Genomic DNA, 23,634 nt, shown 5'->3' with positions numbered 1-23,634 from the left:
AAAGGAATATACTCAAAAGTCATGCTTGCCCAGCCCTTAAGAATGGTCCATTGTTATTTTAACATTTTTATTTGCTTGGTATAAAAGGAATATTATCTCTATGTAGGCAACCTCAGAGCATGTGTTGTTAATGGTGCTGGAATTATTGGTTCTGGTGAGAAATTTCAACCAGACTCTGGAATGGGGTCTCTTCCCTTCCCATGTTCTCTTAGTATTCTGTCTCCTTTTCCCTCCAACCCTACCCAGCCTCTCATATTCTATGTCCCATACTGGCCTCATATTCTGTGTAGCTAAGGATGACCTTGAAAGTCTGATCCTCTTGCCATTGTCTTCCAAGTATTGGAGTTGTGTGCCCCACCATTCCTGGCCTGTTATCTATAATCGGTATTAAGATTAAAAACAAACAAACAACAACAAAAAACAAACAACAGCAAAAAAAAAAAAAAAAAAAAAAAAACCCAACTCTTCCTGTACAGCTAGCATTTCTCTTGCTTGTCATTCCTTTTTATTTATTGAGCTTTCTATCTGGTGCCAGCTCCTTCTGTCCTACCTGTTTCCTTCAGTACTTTTTGCTTTTTATGTGTGTGAGTGTGAGTGAGTGAGTGTGTGTTAGGGGGAGATATTATCTTGCTCTATTGTCCAGCCTGGCCCAGAATTCCTGGGCTCACATTATCCCCTGCCTTAGCCTCTCAAGGTAGCCTAGCCTTTAAACGTCTGAGCCATCTCTCCAGCCCAGTTATAAAAATTCTAACTTGTAGATGTTTTGCCTTGAATTGTGTGTGCGTGCGTGTGTGTGTGTGTGTGTGTGTGTGTGTGTGTGTGTGTGTGTGTATTAATATGTGTATTCTTTTCTTGTGCTTGATTGATGTTTATTGGACTTGAAATTTGTGATTTATAGTTTCTACCAAGTTTCTTTGCAGTTGCTTACAGTATTCAGGTTCTTTTATGTTTCCTGCTTCTCCATGCTTCAAGGACTCCAGCTTCTCAATACAGCTTTCTGTGTTGTTCTATTTTGTATTTCTTCTCCTGCGATACTATGTGGTTCTGCTGTTGATCTCAGTTAATGTATTGTGATCTTAAGTAGGGTTTATACGTCTAAATTTCTGTTCTTTATTTAACATATTATGATATATCCCAAGCATTAGATTTGACAATCATTCTTGTTGATGACAACCTTTTTTAACAACACTTTTTGTTTGCTTTTTTTCCTTTCTTTCTTCCAGAGACAGGGTTTCTCTGTGTAACAACAGTCTACCTGTCCCGGAACTCACTCTATAGACCAGGCTGATCTTAACTCACAGAGATCCACCTGCCTCTGCTTCCTGAGTGCTGAGATTAAAAGTGGGCACCATCACCACCACCCATCTGTTTGTTTGCTTGTTAGACAGGGTCTTACTGTGTAGAAATCCACCTGCCTCTGCTTCCTGAGTGCTTGGATTAAAGATATTCGACACCATATCCATCTATAAACATTTTTAAATAGAAAGCTAGGACAAAACGAAAGCTGTAAAGATGGTGGATATATAAAAGGAGATTGCCTTTTGAAGTGCATTTCTATAAATGGTAGCAGACAAACATACTAGAAGTAGCATATGTTGAGAGTAAGAATAGAATATTTAGTCATATTTATATGATGAGTATAATGATGTGGTAAAAAGTAGAAATCAACTGGTAGACGGAAAAGAGATGCTAACCTTGAAAAATTTTAAAAGGCTTTGAGATTTGGTCCAGAATTAGAAGGCAGTAGCTTTTGAATTTGAGCACAACTAGGTTATTCTTTATCACAGGAAAGAGGCAGCGTACTTGGGTACAGTTAGGAAATCATGTTAGATTTTTCCATTTTTAGTAAGGAGGTTATTAAAACTTGACTTGCAGTGGCCTCTGAGTAGTTCTTTTGGTGCTGTAGGCAAAATATTACACCATTTAGATAATATTTCTTTCTAACTAAAAGAGATATTTTAATACAAAGGAGGGGGCCTAAGAGATGGCTCTGGTTAAGAGCACTGGCTTGCCATCTATCGAAGAGGACCAGGTAACATCTACCTATAACAACTCCAGTTATGGGAGATCTAACATTCTTTGCCTTTATGTCCCCCAGGCATGAAAATGGTAAATAACATACAAGCAGCTAAAATACCCATAAACATAAAGCAAAAATACTAAAACAAACAAACAAACAAAAAAAAGAAGCTGGGCATGGTGACACATTCCTTTTCCCTGAACCTGGTAAGCAGAGGCAGGTAGAGCTCTGTAAATTTATGGCCAGCCTAGTCTACATAATGATCTTCCAGGAAAGGCAGGGCTACCTAGAGAGACCCTGTCTCAAAACAAAACAAATAAGAAGGAAGAAGAAATAGTACATGCTTATACCAGACTAGTGTTATGCACATAATAGCCATTCATTGGCTGAATTCAGGTAGAGATGATATACATATCTGTACATATCAGGTAATGTGTGTAATACAGTTTAAAGCTTTTTGTGAAGCTCTATTTGCTATGTAGAGTTTTGTAGATTAACTGTGTGAGCTCCAGTGACAGGAAAGAAAGAGAATGTTGTTAAACCTAGGGAATTTGGGGAAAAAAAGAACAAAAACAAAAACCTAGGGAATTTGGGGATAGCATCCTAGAAGAGATATCAGATAGAGTGTGAAGAAGCAGTAGAGTGCCAGTAATAAGCACACCAAAATGGCTTTTACACCATTGATAATTTGGAAGTCATTTGTAGAAACAAGAGGTAGGGAGTTTCAAGCTTAGGAACATATTGGAGGGGGTAATATGTTTTTGAGACAGACTGTAGATCTACAGCCCAGGAACTCACTGTGTAGTTCAGGCTGACTTTGAACTTACAAAAATCCACTGAATGGCTAGATTAAAGGAGTTGTACCATCATGCTTGGATTTTTAGTGTTTTTATAGTTTACTTAAACGCTCCTAAATTTGTGCTAGGCTATTGATTCATGCCTGTAATCCCAGTACTTGAGATCTATAGTCAGGAGAATAAGGAGTTCAAGGTCATCCCTGAGTAAATAGCAAGTTTGTCATTGTGATCTATCTGAGACATGCCTCAAACAAAACAAAAACAAAAACTAGCAAATACACTACAACCAAAACAGCTGCAACCACCACAGCTAGGCACAGCTTTGTGCACTAGAGCTCCCAGTGCCTGGAAAAGACTAGGACTCACTCTCCTGTGGTAATATTTTATGATCCAACAAATAAAGCTTGCCACACTAGTTAGGTATAGAAGCCAGACAGTGGTAGCACACACCTTTAATCCCAGCAGCCACACTAGTCACCATAGAAGCTGGGCGGTGGGGTGGGTGCCCACCTTTAATCCCAGCATTAGAGAGGAATATGAGATGGATGGAGACAGGAATTCAGGGTATTAAGTCTACAGCCACACTGAGGACGGGATCACCCCGCTTTGGTCTGAGCCTTGGTAGAGGTAAGAGCTCATTAGTGGTTGGCTGCTTTGCTATCAGATCTTCAGTTTGAATCCCAATATCTGTTTTCGGGTTTTTATTATATGTGCTACTCTCCCCCCCCCCCACTTCTTTTCTCCTGAGTTTGAATGCATTGTGGATTTTTATTAATTTCTTTAGACATGGTCTCTCACTATGTAGTCATGGATAGCCTAGAACATTATATAGACCAGGCTGGGTTAGAACTCAACAGAGATTCTCCCTACTTCTGCCTCCCAAGTGCTGGGATTAAAGTATACATTGTGATGCCAGATCTTTACTTTTTTATATTACATTTATTTATTGTCAGAGAGCAACTACTGGGGGTTAGTTCTTCCACTATCTGGGTGCCAGGGATGGAACTCAGGTTGTCAGGCTTGGCAGCAAGCAATTTTATTCACATAGCCATCTTGCTAGCCCCCTAGTCTTGTTTCTTTTCTAACTTTGTATGTGTGTTTTGTCGCTATATATCTCTGTGCATGTGTACCACATGTCTTTAATGCCATTAGAGGCTGGAAGAGGGCATGAGATTCACTGGAACTGAAGTTACAGTTTGAACTGCCATGTCAGTGCTGGAACTCAAACTGCTGAGCCATCTCTCTTATTCAGCAGTAGTGAGCGCTTATATTAAATACTGTTTTTGATACCTAGCACATTTTCATTCTGCATTTATTTTCATTGGTAGTGGAGTCATTGAGAATAGGTCTTTCATAGGGCTAATGTCCTCTCTTTTTGTTTTACTGAATGTGATGCAAAGGTGGCCTGCAATCCTAGCCCTTATTTAGGGTTGAGACAGTCAAGGAGATCAAGGTCATCCTTGACTACTTTGTCTCCAAAAGACAGTTGAGGGTTATACCTAAGGAAACCAAAGAATGATGGTACGTTGAATGAAAAATAGGAAAGCCATGATGACACATTAAGACTTGGGTTTGCAAAACACAGAATGGAAGCTATAGTTGAGTGAAAGGGGAGGGCATTTCAATAAAGAAGATCCATTACATAGCCATCCTAGATGAAAAAACAAAGATAGCCTGAAGGAGATGAGGTAGTTTTTCATTTTGGTGGTGATTTGTTTTTTTGTTTTTGTTTCCAAGACAATACAGGGTTTATCTGTGTTACAGTCCAGGCTGTCGTGGAACTCAACTTTGTAAACCAGGCTGGTGAACACTGTGCCTCCTGAGTGCTAGGAATAAAGCTGTGTGCCACCACCCCCCAGCTTGGTGGTGTTTTAGAGACAGAATATAGAAATGTTTTGTGACTAGCTGACTGTCAAAGGTGAGAGAAAGGAATCGGTGATCAGAATTCTGTGCTGTTAGTTTTTTCTTTCTCTCTTTCGTTTTGGAGAATGTCTTAGTTTTGATTTCTATTGTTGTGAAGAGAAATGATGGCCACAGCAACTCTGTAATGGAAAACATTTAATTGAAGTAGTGGCTTACAGTTCAGAGGTTCAGTCCATTATCATGGTGGGAAGCATGGCGGTGTGCAGGCACTCATGGTTTGGAGAAGTAGCTGGAGTCCTTTATCTTGCAGGCAACAGGAAGTTGACTGTGGCACTGGGTGGTATCTTGAACATAGAAAACCTCAAAGCCCATTCCCACAGTGATATACTTCCTCCAACAAGGCTATACTTACTCAAATAAGCCATAACTCCTAATAGTGCTACTCCCTATGATCTTATGGGAGCCAGTTACAGAAACTGAATTTTTATTTGCTTGTTTGTTTAGTTGGTTGGTTAGTTTTGTTTTTTTGTTTTTTGTTTTTGATTTTTTTTTGTGTGTGTGGGGGGGGAACAGGGTTTCTCTGTATAACCTCCCAAGTAGTTCTGGAACTCATCCTGTAGACCAGGCTGATCTCGAACTCACAGAGATCTACCTTCCTCTGTCTCTGAAATCTAGTTGATCTGTTTTTTTTTTTTTGTGTGTGTGTGTGTGTGTGTGTGTATCTGATGCCTTACAATAGGAATTCACTGCTAAATGGGAAGTCATTAAGAGTTAGCACTGTATTCTTTAGCCTTTTCATTAACTTCATTCTTTTGGCTGTGGCTCTTTGGTTGTCCTGACACAATTGTTGAAAAGATTATTTCTTCATTGAGTGATCTTGTCATCATTTTGAAAATTACTTGACTTCTTTTTAACAGCAGATATACATTTTAGCTTTCTTATTATTTGAGTTGGTTTTTCCCAGAAAATTCTGTTATTAAAGGAAGATTATGCCTATTTTTAAGTAGACTGTATATGGGTCTGTGCATAATTTGACATTATATCTTTTTTAAAAAATATTTATTTTATTTTATTGGTATCTTGCTTGTATGGTTGTGTGAGGGTGTCGGGTCTGCTGGAACTGGAGGTACAGACAGTTTTGATCTGCCATGTGGTTGCTGGGAACTAAACCCAGGTCCTCCTGAAGAGCAGTCAGTGCTCTTAACTACTGAGCCATCTTTCCAGTCCCGACATTATATCTTATAGCACAGACATATCCTGGAAAAACACACTTTGCACATGAAGTTATTTGGAAAGTTATGTTTCTGTTTTGCTAAGGCTTCTCTAGTGCCAATTTCTGTACTATTGTGGAACGTTAACAAAAAGAAAAGTATGAGCTGGGCAGTAGTGGAGCACACCTTTAATCCCAGCACTTGGGAGGCAGAGGCAGGTGATCTCTGTGTGTTCTAGGACAGCCCCGTCTACAGATCTAGTTTTGGGACAGCTAGGGCTGTTACAAAAAGAAACTCTATCTTGGGGGGAAAAATTGTGCAGGGTGTGGGAGAGGAGAGACAGGAAGATCTCTGATATTGAGGGCAGCATGGTCTATATAAAATTTTAGATCAGCCAGAGCTGCATATCTCAAAAGAACAACAAACAAATAATAAAAGTATGTGGCAGTGTTTTCTTCACAATGTTAATGGTTTTAAGATAATAGGGACAGAATCTGGGACTGGAGTAGAGTGGCATGGAAACCCATATGGAGACTTTATCTTTTAGTAGGGAAGTAGTATATTTTGAATGTATTATTGATTGCACAGCTATTTTTATCTACTTTTTTTTTTTTTTTTGAGACAGGCTCTTATGTAGCACAGGTTATCCTTGAACTCATTATGTAGCTGAGGATGCCTTTCAATTCCCAGTTTTCCAGCCTCTACCTCCAAGGTGCTGATGCTACAGTTATGAGCCATAGCACTTGATTTATGGGGTTTGGAGGATTAAACCCAGGGTTCATGTATGCTAGACAAGTACTACCAACTGATCTAAATCCCTAGTTCTTTTTTAAAATTGAGCTTTTTCTTTTTTCTTTTGGTTACTTGAACCCCAGACCTTGAGTATAGTAATAAGCAAGTGCTGTCTGCTATTTATTCACATCTGTAGTCCAAGAATTTCTCAAGACCCATAAACAAAGATTTTAATTAAAAGTGTGTGTGTGTGTGTGATCTGCAAATGACCTTGGGCGCTCAAGAAGACTATATGAGAGGGTGTTGTATCCCTTAGAACTGACGTTACTGAGGGTTATGATCCACCCAACATAGATGGGCGCCAAGAACTAAACTCAGATCCTCAGCAAGAGCTTGTTCTTAACACTGAGACATCTTTCTAGCCCCAAATCCAAGAATCTTAAAGTTATTTGAACTCTATAGATCTCTGAGTTGGATTATGAGTATTATGGGTGCTTCTGAAAAGAAATGGGAGACTCTTGGGGGTTTTTTGTGCTATTCGGTAAGCTCTGGTGGAGTCTGTTGTTATAGATGTAGCCATTGCATTCTTTTAGTATTTTCCTCTTTCATATATGCTGAAGCATTTTTATCACTTGGAATTTTTCCCAACTAATGGATCTTTCTCATGCCATCACTTTGTATAATTTTGTGTTCCTTTCTCTTAGGAGTCTCAGCAATCTAACTTTGGCCCTGGAGAACAAAGTAAGTATTTCTTTTCTTGCTGGTTTTTAAATTAACCTACATATTGGGCCTTTTTAAATATAGCCTCCCCTTACAGTACTTTTAGCTTTTTTTTACATGTCTGACTCTGATTTTATGATCTGATAAAAAAAATATAGCAAGATGAGCCGAGTCTTAAGAAAACTCAAGAACTATAGGTCATTAAAAATCAAAATAAGGCTGGGTGCTGGTGGCTCACGCTTTTTAATCCCATCACTCAGGAGGCAGAGGCTGGTGGATTTCTGTGAGTTTAAGGCCAGCCTGGTCTACACAGCTAGTTCTAGGATAGCTTCCTAAGCAATACAGAGAAACCCTGTCTCAAAAAACAAAAACAAAAAATCAAAATAAGCTGGGCATCATGACACATGCCTTTAATCCTAGCACTGGGGATGTAGGGCAATCTAATCTCTGAGTTTAAGGCCAGCCTGGTCTAGGGAATGAAAGTTAGCCTAGCTAGGCCTATGTAGAGAGAGACCCTGTCTCAAAAACAAACAAACAAACGAAATCAAAATACACTTACTTATTTGAATTAATAGTTGAAATTTTATAAAATCAATTTGTTGGGTATCTCAGGAAGTTCAAGAACTATTCTGTCTTTCCACTTCCTTTATGGTACTGGTTTTGTGGTGATAAAACTGTAGGCAGGAATGGCCATGTTAGCACAGGCTCTTTATGCATTCCCTATTCATTCTTCCTGAGTCTTCTGATCTGGATAGAGAGCCTGGTGCCCTCTGCAGCCTCACTTTCACCCCCACTCTTCACTTCTCAGAGCTCTTGTGGAAGATGGCTGCAGAGAATATGTAGAGCCAAGAATGTGCAGATTACTGATGGTGAGGTCAGGGCATGGCAGGTGTTTGAATACTGATGTGTATATACTCTGGGACAAAAACAGGTATTCTGTGAACAAGAGTTTATTAGGTAGATTTAGGTTGGTCTAAGAGTATTCTGAAAGATAAAAATAAGTTTTTTGACCTTTTGCTAGTTTGTTTTGAGTGGTATCTGTGTGTGTCTTTGTGTGTATGATTATAGTGCAAGAGATAAAACAAGAATTTATCTCTTTGTCTACAGAGTAAGTTCCTGGACAGCTAGAGGTGTTTCAGAGAAATCTTGTCACAACAAAAACAAAAATTCCTATGTTTACATACTTATCATGTACATAGAAGGCATGGGAATGCCATGACAACTTATAGCAGTCAAACTTTAAATTTGTATGTCTATTTAGTTCTACTCTACAACTGTACTTACAGGTAAAAGGGATGTGATGGTGGTTTTTGAAGGAGGGTTTCACTGTGTAGCCTTGGCTGTCCTAATACTCAGAAAGAGATCTTTCTGCCTTTGTGTCTGGAGTGCTAGGATTAAAGGCATTCACTACCACACCCAGCTTTTTATTTTCTCCTAAAATCTCCTCATTTTTGTTCTACCTTCATTTACTTCCCCAGTGTTTAATTATGGCAAATGGGATCATAAACTTGATCTTTTTTTAAAAATTATTATTACTTTGTATTCTTCACTGGATTTATTTATATGGAGTGGTCCTGGCCCTCGGGGGATAAGCTCCCTCTCAAGGCATGGACCTCCAGCTATGCTAGTCATTAGTTGGCCATTCCCAGAGTTTTTGCACTGCTTTACCCCAATACTGGATTTATTTTAAATGGTTATCACTATGTAACTCTAGTTTACTCTTTTGTAATATTAAAGTCATCTTATATGAAATAACTAGTTATTTAATTAGCATTATACTAATGGACATGTAGTTTTATTTCCTAACTTGTTTTGTTAAAGCTGTGCTATTGTAATGCTAGATGTGGTGACACATACTTATAACCCTGACTTTGGGGCAGCTGAGACAGAAAGATTGCAAGTTCAAGACCAGTCCAGGCTCTGTATTGTGAATTTGGACCAGCCTGGTCTATGTAGTGTGACCCTGTCTCCAAAAAAATATGAATAAAGCATTGTTATTATTATGGTTTTTGAGACAGGGTCTCTGTGTAACAGCCCTGGCTGTCTGGGAACTAGCTCTGTAGACCAGGCTGGCCTTTAACGCATAGAGATTCACCTTTCTCTGCCTCCCAAGTGCTAAGATTAAAGGTGTGTGCCACCACCAGCAGGTAAGCCATATTATAATTAATATTATGTCTATATGTATGTGTGAGCATTCCTTCAGATACTGGGTAGATTCCTTTCATTGAACTAGATAGGTAGCAGGATAATTACAGTATTTATAAGGTAATGTTTTCTAAAATGGCTGTAGAAGAATCATTGCTTATAAGAATGCTCATGTCTCATGTCCATTGTGTGCAATGTATTCATTTTGATTTATATTTTGGAAGGCAGGCATTTTGTATAAACATTTTACAATCTAACCAGTTTCATTTGCTCACTTCTGTATCTTTTTGTTTTAGAAAGATACAATGCTTCTGCTAAATCATCAAATGGACACCAGTCAAAATCGTAAGTTTACTGCTTCATGGGTATTTTTCTTTTCCTAGACGTTATCTGTAATAGCTGGATTTTTGTTTGTTTGTTTGTCTTTTGAGATAGGGCTTCTCTGTATAACTTTGGAGCCTGTCCTGGAACTCACTCTGTAGATCAGGCTCGCCTAGAACTCACAGAGATCTGCCTGCTTCTGCCTCCCGAGTCCTGGGCTTAAAGGAGTGTGTGTGCGTCACCACCACCCAGCTTACCTTTTGTTTTTTAAAAATCTAAATTAACCATTTATTTTGTATGTGTACATGTATGCATGTGGATGTCAGAGGACAGCTTGTAGAAGTCACCTTCTGGTCTAGGCTTAAGTTCAGGTTGTTGGGCATAGTGGCAAGCCCCTTTACCCCCTGAACCATTTCTTTTGTTTTGTTTTTTGTGGTTTTTGTTTTTCAACACAGAGTTTCTCTGTATTGCTTAAGAGCCTGTCCTGCAACTCACTCTGTACATCAGGCTGGCCTCAAACTCACAGAGATCCTCCTGCCTCTGCCTCTGCCTCCCAAGTGCTGGGATTAAAGGTGTGAACTACCAACGTCCAGCCCCCCCTAAAGCATTTCATTGAATTCTCTGATTTTCAGTGTGAAACCAGAGGCCTTGTGCATGCTAAGCTAACACTTTACTATTGGACTATACATCCCCACACAGAAACACTAATGTTTTATGGCAGACATAAGCTAGCTTTACTTGTAAAGGACCAGAGAGCGTATTGTAAATTTTATGTCCTAAGTACTCAGTTTTGTCATTACAGTATAAAAGCTGTATAAACCACAGACATGGCTGTGTTCTATCTAATAACACTAACTTTGTTGGTTTTGTTTTTTGAGACCAAGTCTCATGGTGTCTATGCTGTCCTCAAACTCACCATATGTATGTAGGTCTGACATGAACTTGCTCCTCTTGCCTCTGCCTCACAAGTATTCAGATTATATATAGGCAAGTGCCATTATATCTGAGTTTTCTCCTTTTTGTAGTGATAGAGATCCACGTTCTTTCACATGTTAGACAAGTACCATTCTAGTGAGCAAGCTCTTCAGTCCAATAAAAAAATTATTTATAAAACAGCAATGGAAAACTGGCTATGGAAATACATGTCTATAATCATAGCATTCAGAATGTTGAGTCAGGAGGATTGCCATGAGTTTAAAGCCAACTAGGGCTACAAAACAAGCATAACCAATCTGTAGACCAGATTGGCTTTGAATGCATAAAGACCTGCCTGCCTCTGCCTTGTGAGCACTGGGATTAAAGGTGTGTACCAGCATGGCACATTTAATTTTTAAAAAATGTGTTAAAGATAAGATTCTTTTTAGTAAACCTTCTGTTTTGCACCAAATGCAACATTGTTTATGCTGTCTTTAAGTTTTCATATTTTTATTATATTTTATATGTAGAATCAGAATATGTATCACAATAGAGGGGCAGGTGTATTAGATGATAATAAATTACATTTAGAGTGAGCACCTGAAATCTTGAGATCACAGGTTAATTCAGTGATTAGAGCAAAGTTCCAAAGAAATAGACATTATGTAGCTTCCTATGCCACAGCCACAGACCACAGCACTAACCTCAGCCTAATAGCCTCTTCATTTAATAAAAGGAAGACTGAGAAGTAAATATATGAACAAAATCAACTTCCACACACTGCTGAGAAACTCACTATATCCCTGTAATCATATCTTTATGCCCAAAACTAATAATGCGTGTCTGCTATGTATGGGCATACCATTTGGTTGCTGAGGAAACAAAAACATGCTGGACGTAGAGCAGTGTCTTAAAGACTTTGACATACTCACATATGTAAACAGGTTCATTGAGCTGCCATTATTAAATCATAAGGGCTGAGAGAATTTAGAGTAAGTACATTTTCCTTACTGGAAATCAGTCATAGAGATATGCTAAGCCCTTGTTCAAAAGAAAACTTTTAAAAAATTTTTTTACTGAATTACTTTTAAAACACTTCTCATATAGTAATCTGGTTACTTTATTTCAGGTGATTTTGTGTGTGTGTGTGTGTTTTGAATTTGTGGTCAAATTTAGGGATGCAGTTTAGGTTTTGAGGAGAGAGTGTAAGTAGTTACTGCCGTGAAAGAAGACTTCTTTCTACATATTGGAGACTCACACTTTAAAAAGAGAGGTAATGAACTACTGGTATTGAGGAAGTAAACATTTTCTAGGTACAGATCTCCCAAATTTTGTTAATTTTTCCTTCATGGAAAGAAAAAAACAAAAACAAAACCCACAAAACACAGAATCACAGAATTTTTTGTGTTATTCAGATTTTAAACCTAATGATTTTAAAATTTAGGAAAACTTAAGTTTTTGATTTCACTTTCAAAGCAAATTGTAGAAATTGTCATTTTATTGTATTTATATATTTTTAATTCATTTTGACTTTTGATAAAGGAAGGTTTGGAACTTAGATTTACAAATTCAAACAGTCATTTCTTACCCCAGAATCTGCTGGTGTCACTTGTCTTAATAGCAAGGCAATTATGAATCAGAACTACTCAGGAAATTATGTTATGGCTTTCAGTTATGCAATTGCCAGAAGTTACTCAGGTCTTTCTCTTCATGGCCCATTGGAGACAAAGAAGGGATCACTTGATGCTTTGATTTTTATCTTCCTTTTCTTTAGGAGTCATGTCTGGTAGAACAAAGCGTTATTGATTATTTTAGTATACATGCCTGTGTACAATTAGAGATAAGTGTGTTGTAACAGGAGTGTATATGAGGGTTTAACTATTGAATTGTTACAGCCGTTTGTTCCTGCCATGAGTACTGCTGTCTTTGCAGAGCACTAAATTTTTCCTTTTTAAAGTTTTTATTTTTTGATACAGTGTTTCTCTGTGTGGCCCTGGCTGTCCTGGAACTCACTCTGTAGACCAGGCTGGTCTCAAATTCCAGAGATGAACCTGCCTCTGCCTCCCAGTGCCAGGATTAAAAGGTGTGTACTACCACCTGGCTTAATTTTTTTTTTTTTAAATGTGTGGAAAGTTTAGGTTATAAAAATGGCTAATTTCCTCCTTTTGAATTTTTTACTAGAATGTGAAAAACATAAACAGCAGAGTGTGTACATGTGTGTTTTAATTAAATTTTTGGCTAACGATTGCTCTTAGGATTATTGGTAAATACTCAGTACTCTGGCTTGCTATGATTAATTAATGCTCCCTTCTGCCTTTTTCCTTCAGTATGTTAAAGGATGACTTAAAACTCAGCAGCAGTGAAGACAGTGATGGGGAACAGGTGTGTCTGCTATACAGCCCTTTACCGTTTCATTGTGTCCTAGTGTGAGGTCTCTACCTTCTCATGAGAGCGTTCTTACACTGAATGATTATGCTTCCTTTTTAAAAAAATAATTTATTCAATTTTTAATTTCATGTGCTTTAGTGTGAAGATGTCAGATCCCCTGGAACTGCAGCTACAGACAGTTGTGAGCTGCCATGTAGGTGCTGGGAATTGAACCCCAGTCCTCTGGAAGAACAGGCATAGTTCTTAACCAATGAGCCATCTCTCTAGCCCCCCACCACCCTCACCCTTTTTAAAAATATTGACTTTTCCTTAACACTTATTGTGGACCAGAGCATACTTTTGCAGGAGGTAGCTTAAATAAATATTTACAAAATAAAAAAAAGTTAATATATATGGATACTCTGGAACTGGAGTTACAGTTGGTTTGTGAGCGTTATGTACATGCTGGGAGTCCTCTGCAAGAGCAACCAGTGCTCTTTACTGACCAGCCATCTCTCCAACTCCTAAATTTTGTAAGTGCTATCCTAGAGCTTTTTTTCTTTCTTTTTCTTTTTTAGTAATAGTGCTATGGTGGTTTGAGTAAGCACTACTTCTTTAAGTAAAGACTGGATCCTGGCTTGTTGTTATTTGTGGTGTTTTGGTTATTATGTTTTGAGGCAGTATTTCACCAAGTAGCCCAGGCTGGCCTCAGTCTCATGATCTCATGATCTCACTGTTCCCATCTTCTGAGTGCTATGGTGTACTGTTTTTTGTTTGTTTGCTTTTTAAACTCTGTATTAAGTAAACATTGATTCGTGTGTTAAAGCCAGTTTTTGTTTTTTAATTCAGACATTCATATTATTCGTCATTTCTTAGATTTCTTTTGCTTCACTTTTAGGATTGTGATAAGACAATGCCAAGAAGTACACCAGGAAGGTAGAGATCCTTTTATTTTGTGGTTTTGATGTTTTGGTGGCTGAGATTAGTTTGATTTAACACTGTGGGATATCATAAATAATGCCAGCTGTGTTGGTGGTTGTATAGTTCTGTAAATTAAAATTTATTAAAGTATGTACTCAGACTGGGTGAATTTTAAGGTATGTTAAAAGTGAGTATTAGTAGGTGAGTGATATATCAGAAACTTTTGATTCCTTTAAATGTAACAGCGTAGCATACATTATTGCTAAGGTTGTTGTCTCGTTCGGATGGGTTGGCATTGCTGTTGTAAAGGAAATTTATCATTTTTATTTTACCTCCTTTAGTAACTCTGAACCTTCACATCATAATAGTGAGGGAGCAGATAACTCCAGGGATGACTCGAGCAGCCACAGTGGATCTGAAAGCAGCTCCGGCTCTGACTCGGAGAGTGAAAGTAGCTCCAGTGACAGTGAGGCAAATGAGCCATCACAGAATGCATCTCCTGAGGTGAGATGGGAGGGCCTCCATAGCCGTCAAGCTCTTTCATGATATCCACTCATTTGAACAGTACCTTTCAAATTGAACTCCTAACTGGAATATTGGTTATTTAAAGGCCATTTGTAATAAGCTGTCCATGGTGACTCCAGCTGTAATCCAGCACTCAGGAGGCCAAGTGACTAGAGCTAATAGTATTTTACCTATGCTTTAATCCTGGCAGACACTTGGCAAACAAATGCTTGTTACCTTAAATATTATTCTTTGTCCTCTGACTTGACTTTCTAAAGAGGATGGAATCTTCAATATTGGGGTGAAAAACCTATGTCTGTGTATTTCTCTGTTCCCCCCCAGCCTGAACCACCCCCAACAAACAAATGGCAACTTGATAATTGGTTGAACAAAGTGAACCCACATAAAGTGTCCCCAGCTTCTTCTGTAGACAGTAACATCCCATCGTCTCAAGCATACAAAAAAGAAGGCCGAGAACAGGGTGCTGGAAATAACTACACTGATCCTGGAGGGCCAAAAGAATCAAGTTCTGCTACTCCAGGACGAGACTCTAAAACCATCCAAAAGGGATCAGAAAGTGGACGTGGGAGGCAAAAGTCTCCTGCACAGAGTGACAGCACCGCACAGAGGAGAACTGTAGGCAAAAAACAACCCAAAAAAACTGAGAAGTCAGCTGCTGAAGAGCCCCGTGGAGGACTGAAGATAGAAAGTGAAACCCCTGTAGACATGGCCACTAGCATGCCCTCCAGCAGGCACAAAGCAGCCACCAAGGGCTCAAGGAAACCCAACATCAAAAAGGAGTCGAAATCTTCTCCTCGACCTACAGCAGAAAAAAAGAAATACAAGTCATCGAGTAAATCCTCCCAGAAATCTCGGGAAATCATAGAAACAGATACCTCGTCGTCAGAGTCAGATGAGAGTGAGAGCCCCCCTCCTTCCTCACAGACTCCTAAGTACCCCGAAAGCAATAGGACTCCTGTCAAGCCCTCCTCCGTGGAGGAAGAAGATAGCTTTTTTCGGCAACGAATGTTCTCTCCTATGGAAGAGAAGGAGCTCCTTTCCCCACTCAGTGAGCCCGATGACAGGTATCCACTTATTGTGAAGATTGACCTGAATCTCTTGACTAGGATACCGGGAAAGCCTTACAAAGAAACAGAACCACCCAAGGGGGAAAAGAAAAATGTGCCAGAAAAACATGTGAGAGAGGTGCAGAAGCAAACCTCAGAAAAGGCTTCCAACAAAGGCAAGAGGAAACACAAGGTCTGTACGGGGGTGTGGTTCTTCTTTTCTTTTCTTTTCTTTTTTTATTTTAAAGAAATAATTTTGTTCTCACTTCCCATGTCTTTAAACATCTTGATATTAAAACACTAGTTATATGCTGTGTGTGTGAGTGTGTCTGTTTTTGGTGTGTCTATGTACTTATGCCTGTGTATGTTTCTTTGGAGGCCAGTAGAGAATGTCAAATTTCCTGGAACCAGTTAGTTGTGAGCTGCCTGACTTGGTTACTGGAATCCAAACTTTAATCCTGCTGGAAGATTAGCAAGTGCCCTTAACTGCTGAGCCATCTCTATCCCTAAGTACTTGCTATTTTGCCTTTACATTACATAGTCACTGTTGTGCATGTCTGGAAGTCAGAGAACAGCTTTTGAGATTTGATTCTTTCCTTCTATCATGTAGATCAAGGATTGAGCTCAGGTTGTCAGACTTCACCCGCTGAGATAACTTGCCAGCCCTGTTTGTTCATTTTTAGACACCAGTATATGAAAAGCTATGGAAGTACAGTTTGTGGATAATGGGCTATATGGGAAAATAGTTTGAACCCAAGGCCTCATTGAGACTAACTATGGAACAATTTCTCTGTGCTCTATCTTCTTAAGTAATGCAGGATGATTTTTTTTGAATAGTCAGGATTTCTAGGCAGAGTGTGTGGTCAGGTTAAAAGTGAGGCCCAGTGCTGTAGGCTTTAAAAAAAAAAAAAAAAATATGGAGGCTAGGAGGTTAGGACAAACATTCAACACTGGAGTTAGAATGTAATGTAGTGTCTTACAATCTGGTGAAGCCATACTTTATTACTGGCCTAATGTGAGCAAAACTGACTCACTAATTTTGTGACGTATACATCCTTGAAAATTTCACCCATCCACTAGACACCCATGTGCTTAGCTTTTTTCCGTTAACACAGGTCAGAACTAAGAACATTCCCTGCAGCTCAGTGGAGTCCTGGATGTAGTTCCAACATGGAAAGTGTGTTTTCACTAACAAAGCCCACCCTCATCCCTAAAAACTTCCAAGATAATTTAAAGACAAAGCTTAGTATATGATCAGCTTTATGTAGAGCCTGTATATATGTATGTGTACCATATTGTGCCTGGTACCCAAGTAGGTCAAAAGAGGGTGTTAGATCCCCTGGAACTTGAGTTAGAGGATTGTGAGCCACCAGTAGGTCCTTTCTAAGTAGGTCCTTAGAACCCAGGTCCTGTACAAAAGCAGCCAGTGGCTCTTAACCACTGAGATATCTATCCATCCATTCCCCAAGAATTAGGATTTTTGAAATGTTGTTTTGGTAAAGTATCAGGCAATTCCTGGAGGTTATGCTGATAATCCTGGGAAGAGACCCAGTCACTGGCAAGCAGTTGGTGGTGACTTTTTCTCATGTCTTCATTTATCTGAATTTTAATCTTTTGGTGGCAAGCCGACTTCTGTTACAATAGAGGTAGAATATTTATTTGTTGCTTACTATGTGAAGCAAGAGGAAAACTTAGATTCGCCTATATAAATAACATCAGCGTAGTTAGGCTTTACACTTTCGATTTGGCCAAGAATTTTTCAGAGATGGTGAGGCATATCTGTTAGCAAGTAGCAGTATGTTCATGTGCTGATGAAACTGTTAGAGTTGGAATATCCATGCAGTGCTAGTAGAACTGTGAGATGCAGCTACTTTGGAACACAGTTGGCAGTTTCTCAAAAAAGCTAAATATACAGTTACCTTATGATCCACCAATTATAGGCCCAGGTATATATCCAAGAAAGTAATGGAAATATAAACACTATTATTATAGTGCTTACAGCCATATCATTCACATTAATAAAAAATTGGTTATTAACTTAAGAATAAATCAAATACATTATAGCTATATGGTACAATACTATTCAGCCATAAATGATATGAATCATTTAAAGAGTATGTTAAAAAAGGAGTCAAGTATCAAAGACTGCAATATAGGATTCCACTTACATATGATGTCTAGAAAGACTGAATGTGCAGATTAAGGACTATCAGGGCTTTGGAGAAAAAGAAATTGTGAACTGACTGCTGACATGAGTGTCTTTGAAGGATGATAAATGTTCTAAAAGTGATTATGATGATGGCTGTATAATTCTGAGTAACTAAATGCCATAGAATTATATTCTTGTAAGGGTGGATTTTATGGTTTTTGAATTACGCCTTAATTACATTTCTGTGAATCTATCTGATCCTAGAATTATTACATAAAAAAGATACACCATCTTAAACTCTAGGGGATCTGTTATAGTGTTTTAGGCTGTGTGGATCTAATACAGGATACCTTCTCATGTGTAAAATCTACTGTTTTTGTTTTTGTCCAGAATGATGATGATAACCGAGCCAGTGAGAGCAAAAAACCCAAAACGGAGGACAAGAACTCATCAAGCCACAAGCCATCCAGCAACAGAGAGTATGTCCTCAAATCATGTTGCATGCCAGTATTGACTACTTGTTGTTGGGTACTTTTTGACATACTTAAGAGTATTTTTTTTTTTTTTTTTTTTTTTTTTTTTTTGAGAGACAGGATTTCTCTGTATTATTTTGGAGCCTGTCCTGGAACTCACTCTGTAGACCAGGCTGGCCTCAAACTCAAAAGAGATCTGCCTACTTCTGCCTCCCCAAGTGCTAGGACTAAAGGTGTGTGCCACCAATGCCCAGCCAGAGTATTCTTTTTTAATGACTGAATGTCATATATAGTCTGCACATGCAAAAGTAGCAAGAGCTTTGCTTTTAGCTAATAGAGATGGAAAGCAACCTTTTTTTTTTTTTAAATAAGAGATTTCCTAGTTAGATGACTATTGCTGTGATGAAACACCATGATCAAAAAACAAATTGGGAGGAGAGAATTCTTTTGGCTTATGCTTCCTCATTATTTCAGCTTAAGTCAGGACAGGGACTCAAACGGGGCAGGAACCAGGAGGCAGAGACCATTGAGGGGTGCTACTGGTTTACTTGTTCTGCATGGTTTACTGTGGCTGTTTTCTTCTAGAGCCCAGGACCATCAGCCCAGGCATCATGCACATTGAGTCCAAATATATGAAAGCATTTTCTCAATTGAAGTTCCCATCTCTCAAATGATTCTTGCCTGTATCAAGTTGTCATAAAACTAGCCAGCATTGGAATATGTGTTGTTTGGCAGGTTGTTCAGGCACTAGGCATGATTGTGGAAAAGAGAAAGCAACAAGTAAAAGGGGCAGAAATAAATAGGAAGAAACTCTAGAATTTACAGTCTTTTTGTTTTGCAATCATATGGAGAATGTCTTTGCAAATTTGTCTTAAAAGCTGGTGAAAGAAGTGGAAATATCCTCACTCCCATATCGCTCTGCAGAAATAAGGGCATTTGTTTTGTTTGGCAGGTCATCTAAGCAGAGTAGTACAAAAGAAAAGGACTTGCTACCTTCACCTGCTGGGCCTGTTCCTTCAAAAGATTCAAAACCAGAGCATGGCTCTCGGAAGAGGACTGTCAGTCAGTCTTCTTCCTTAAAATCCAGCAGTACCAACAACAAGGAGAATAGCAGCAGCAGCAAGAATAGTTCTTCCACTTCAAAGCAGAAGAAGACTGAAGGGAAGGTTTCCAGCAGCTCCAAAGAGACCAAGGTATGGTGCCTGAGCCTTTGAAAAATCACCCTGCCGTGTTTTCCTAGGGATCTTTCTAAGGTTGTAGGCCTCTTCTGTTTTGTTTTTTAAAACGGTGTTTTTAAAGTGAGTGGTGTGTGTGTGTGTGTGTATATGTATGTACGTGTACAACTTTCAGGAATTAGTTCTCACTTTTCATCTTGTTGAGGCAGGATCTCTCTACTGCTGCTGTAGTGCTTGTACCCCAGGTTAGAATTTCTGGGCAATTTTCCTCTATAAGAATAGTAGAGTTGCAGATTGTGTTGCCACATCTGGCTTTTCCTTTTTTTCTTTCTTTCTTTCTTTTTTAATGAGGTTCAGTCTCACTGTGTAGCTAGCCTCTGCTGGCTTGGAACTCAAAGAGATCCACTTGCCTCTGTCTTTTGAATGCTGGAACTAAAAGTGTATGCTACCATACCCAGTGTCAATGATATAGTTGATATGGGTGTTTACAGATGATTTGGGTCCAAGAAAGTTTTTCAAGACTGTGCTTTAGTAAACCTCAATCATTTTTGTATTATCTTTATGTTTTTCCTTAAGACAGGATCTCACTATGTAGCCTAACTTGGATTTAAAAAAAAAAAAAACCTTATCCACCTGCACAGTCTCCCAAATGACCAGGTTGTTCATATGCTTTCTAAACTGTTCTGGTTAGGAACAAATTCACAACATTATAGTATGAAAATGAAAATTAAGGAAATAAGTTTTTAAAAATATAATCTACTGGATTGTAGACTGCTACAGGCTGTTATGACTATTAAATGGGTCAATTAAGGATTTTAAGTTTAAGGGCCGGAGAGATGGTTCAGTGGTTAAGAACACTGGCTGCTCTTTCAGAGGACCTGGGTTCAATTCTCAGGACACACATGACAGTTCACAATTGTCTGTAACTCCAGTTCCAGGGGATCTGACACCAATGTACATAAAGTATAACTAATTATTTTTAAAAACCTTTAAAAAGATTTTAAGTTTAAGTAAGTTAAATTATGAGCTTTTCTAGCTGAGTTGTAGAGATGAATGTCTCTCTAAACAGCACCCTATTTCTTTAGTAATTTTGGGAGCTTACTTAAGCTCTCCAAGGACACAGACTGTTCTGTTGCCCTCCTTCACTGTTCCTGTTTTTACCTGCTCTTCCTCCCTGTCTCATCCTTTTCAATACAGAATTTTGAGGCTTCCACACCAGTTCCTTTTTTCTTTCTTTTTACTTTTCTAGATAGGGTTTCTTTGCATTTCTTTGGAGCCTGTCCTAGAAATAGCTCTGTAGACCAGGCTGGCCTTGAACTCACAGAGATCCTCCTGCCTCTGCCTCCTCCCAAGTGCTGGGCTTAAAGGCATGAGCCACCAATGCCCGGCTTCCGCACCAATTTCTTAAACTAGTACTTTTTTTAAAAAAGTATTTAATGAGCTCATGCTCATCTGGCTTCTTGTGTCTATGGGTAGAGGTCACTATGTTTCTTGTTTTTTTTTTTTTTTTTAATTTATTTAAATTAATAACAATCTTAGTTTACAAACCAATCCCAAATTGCTCCTTCTTTATAAAGGAGACTTCCTCCAATAATTTTGTGCTTGAAAGCAGGAATTTGTGTGTAAATTTTCTGTCCCACCAGGTTCTGCAACTGCTTTTAAAAATAATCACTCAGAGGCTTAATATTAATCACAAACAGCTTAGCCTATTGCTCAGGATTATTGCTAACTAGCTCCTACTTTTAAATTAGCCATTTCTGTTTATGTATTGCCATGAGACTCCTGGCTTTACATGTGGTCTAGTACCTTGATGCTCCAGCAGCTAGCTGGCATCCGTCTTCCTTCTCCTGTATCACTGGGTGGATTTCTTGCTTGGTTCTGTCCTGCTTTACCATAGTCCAAATCAGCTATTTTATTAACCAATGTGAATAAAGCATATTCACAGCATATAAAGTGTTATCCCACAGCATGTGTCTGTCTTAATGTCTTCTCCAATGTTTAATTTATTGAGAAGTTAGGAAATACTCTTGTAGGATCACGTGTTGGGTCATACTTAGTATTTATTGGTTTTTGTTTTGTTTTATATATGAGATTAGAGTCTTACCATAGAACCTAGGCTGGCCTGGGAGTTGATTTTCTTGCCTCAGCCTCCTAAATTGTGGGATTATAGGCATGTATACTCTCACTTTACTTTTTACTTTATTGGGTTGTTTATTTGTTTATGGTTTAGGTTTTTCTTTGCTTTGTTTTTCCAGACAGGGTCTGTCTGTAACAGCCCTGGCTGTCCTGGAGCTCTCTCTGTAGACCAGGCTGGCAGAGATCCACCTGCAAAGTGTGCCCCACCACTGCTGGCTTCTTTATTGTTTTTGACAAAATATAAAATAGGCCCTTACTATTTTCACATCATGTTTTTATGACATTTAACAGTTATTAATGTTGTTAATGTTTGCCTTGACAGTTTATAATTTAGGCAATTATCTAATTTAGGCAAAAATCTAATTCAGAAAATATACTAATGTTAGATCTTGTTATCACTGTCAACCAAAGATAAATTAGACAATATAAAACCAAAATTACATATTTTTATAAAGAGTATGTTGAAATACCTAAAATAATTTTTCAGGAAAGTTGGGTTTTCTTTTAAAAATAAAGTTTTGGTCAGGCAATAGTGGCCCATGCCCTTAATCTTAGTACTTGGGAGGCAGAAGCAGGAGGATCTCTGTATGTTTGAGGCCAGCCTGGTCTACAGAGTGAGTTCCAGGACAACCCGCACTACACAAAGAAACCCTGTCTCAAAAAAACCAAAATAGTAATTATCATCATCATGTGAATGTAGGGATCTTGTTGGTTATTTTCTTTTAACTCTTTTACTCTGGCATTTTTGGGGGATCTGCCACCCAGCTCCCAAATAAATCACATGGAGGCTTATTCTTACTTATAAATGCTAGGCTTTAGCTTGGCTTATTTCTAGCCAGCTTTTCTTAACTTAAATTATCCCATCTACTTTTTGCCTCTGGACTTTTACCTTTATCTATTTCTGTATATCTTTTTTTCCCCCCTTCTTATTGCATGTCTGGCTGTGTAGCTGTGTCCTGCCTCACTATTGGCCCATTCAGCTCTTTATTAGACCAAGCAGGTATTTTAGACAGGCAAAGTAGCACAGCTTTACAGAGTTAAACAAATGCAACATAAAAGAATGCAACACATCTTGAAATAATATTCTACAACACAGGGACTTGTAGAACTGTGTATAAAACATAAATGTGATTGTGGGCAGGTTATAATATGGCATGCTCAGGGAGCACACAGACTTAAACATAAAGAATGTGGCATGCTTTCACATCACAAGGCTTCTATTTTCATTCTTTGGCATAAACTGTAATAGGTAGAACTGAAATATTCTCTAGTTCTTTTGAAAACAAGTTTTTCAGCACAAGTAATAAGTTGATGTATTACCAATTTTTTTTCTACTTAATTTTGGGGAGGCGGGGCTGGAGAAATGGTTCAGTGGTTAAGAGCACTGGCTGCTTTTCCAGAGGACCTGGATTCAATTCCTAGCCCCCACATGGCAGCTCATAACTGTTAATATAACTTCAGTTCCAGGAAATCTGACACCCTCAAACAGAAACACATGCAGGTGAGATATTGTTGTACATAAAATAAAAATAAAATCTTTTTTTCCCAAGCCAAAGTATTAAAGATACTTTCCATAAACAGTCATGGTATTTCAAGCAGGACATGGGCAGACAATCATTAACAGTTTACATGAACTTCCAAACTCCCTTCTTGTATAGACTACCAAAATCAGAAAACCACTGTAAAACCCAGTGAAGTCTTCATTCAATGCTTTGAAAAGGGGAAGAGCTTAGAGTGAGGGTTGACATTTCACATTAAGGATGTTGCTTAACAACTTTTCACAAGCCAACCCTGACTTTGAGAAAATGAAATGAAAACAGCAGAATTATCATTCTGAAGATCCACAATCTTGTCTATAAAAAGAACCGATGCTCCTTTGAGGATAATTATCACTGCAAAGCCCAATAGACCAGCAAAACCAATTTTAGGGGGTCAGGTTCCAACAGGTCTCTAGTTTTAAGGGAGTTAAGTCTATGTTGATGGTACAGGGGGAAAAGGATATAAAAAAATGAACTTAGTTTTCCCACACAAGCCATTTTGTGCCATGGTGGCTACATATGTCAACACCAGGATGTCTCTCCTGAGCCAAGAGGAGACCTTTAAATTGTCAAGGAGAGA

General features: G+C 38.6%; 1 protein-coding gene across 3 annotated transcripts in view; it reads left to right on the top strand.

Annotated features, from left to right (window-relative positions):
- Aff4 (ALF transcription elongation factor 4) overlaps positions 1-23,634 on the top strand; it is a 73,847-nt gene that overhangs the window by 32,980 nt on the left and 17,233 nt on the right. For all 3 annotated transcript variants that reach the window (XM_051180698.1, XM_051180696.1, XM_051180697.1), the window contains 8 exons: positions 7,328-7,364; positions 9,785-9,833; positions 13,052-13,106; positions 13,990-14,027; positions 14,354-14,516; positions 14,859-15,776; positions 18,123-18,211; positions 19,158-19,398. In XM_051180698.1, the coding sequence (XP_051036655.1) occupies positions 7,328-7,364; positions 9,785-9,833; positions 13,052-13,106; positions 13,990-14,027; positions 14,354-14,516; positions 14,859-15,776; positions 18,123-18,211; positions 19,158-19,398 (1,590 nt within the window). The remainder of the gene's footprint in view (positions 1-7,327; positions 7,365-9,784; positions 9,834-13,051; positions 13,107-13,989; positions 14,028-14,353; positions 14,517-14,858; positions 15,777-18,122; positions 18,212-19,157; positions 19,399-23,634) is intronic.

This window comes from Phodopus roborovskii, unplaced genomic scaffold, assembly GCF_943737965.1.
Source record: "Phodopus roborovskii unplaced genomic scaffold, PHOROB, whole genome shotgun sequence".
NCBI classification, from domain to species: Eukaryota; Metazoa; Chordata; class Mammalia; order Rodentia; family Cricetidae; genus Phodopus; species Phodopus roborovskii.
Note: the sequence above shows the minus strand (reverse complement) of the source record. Positions and strands in the feature narration are given on the sequence as shown.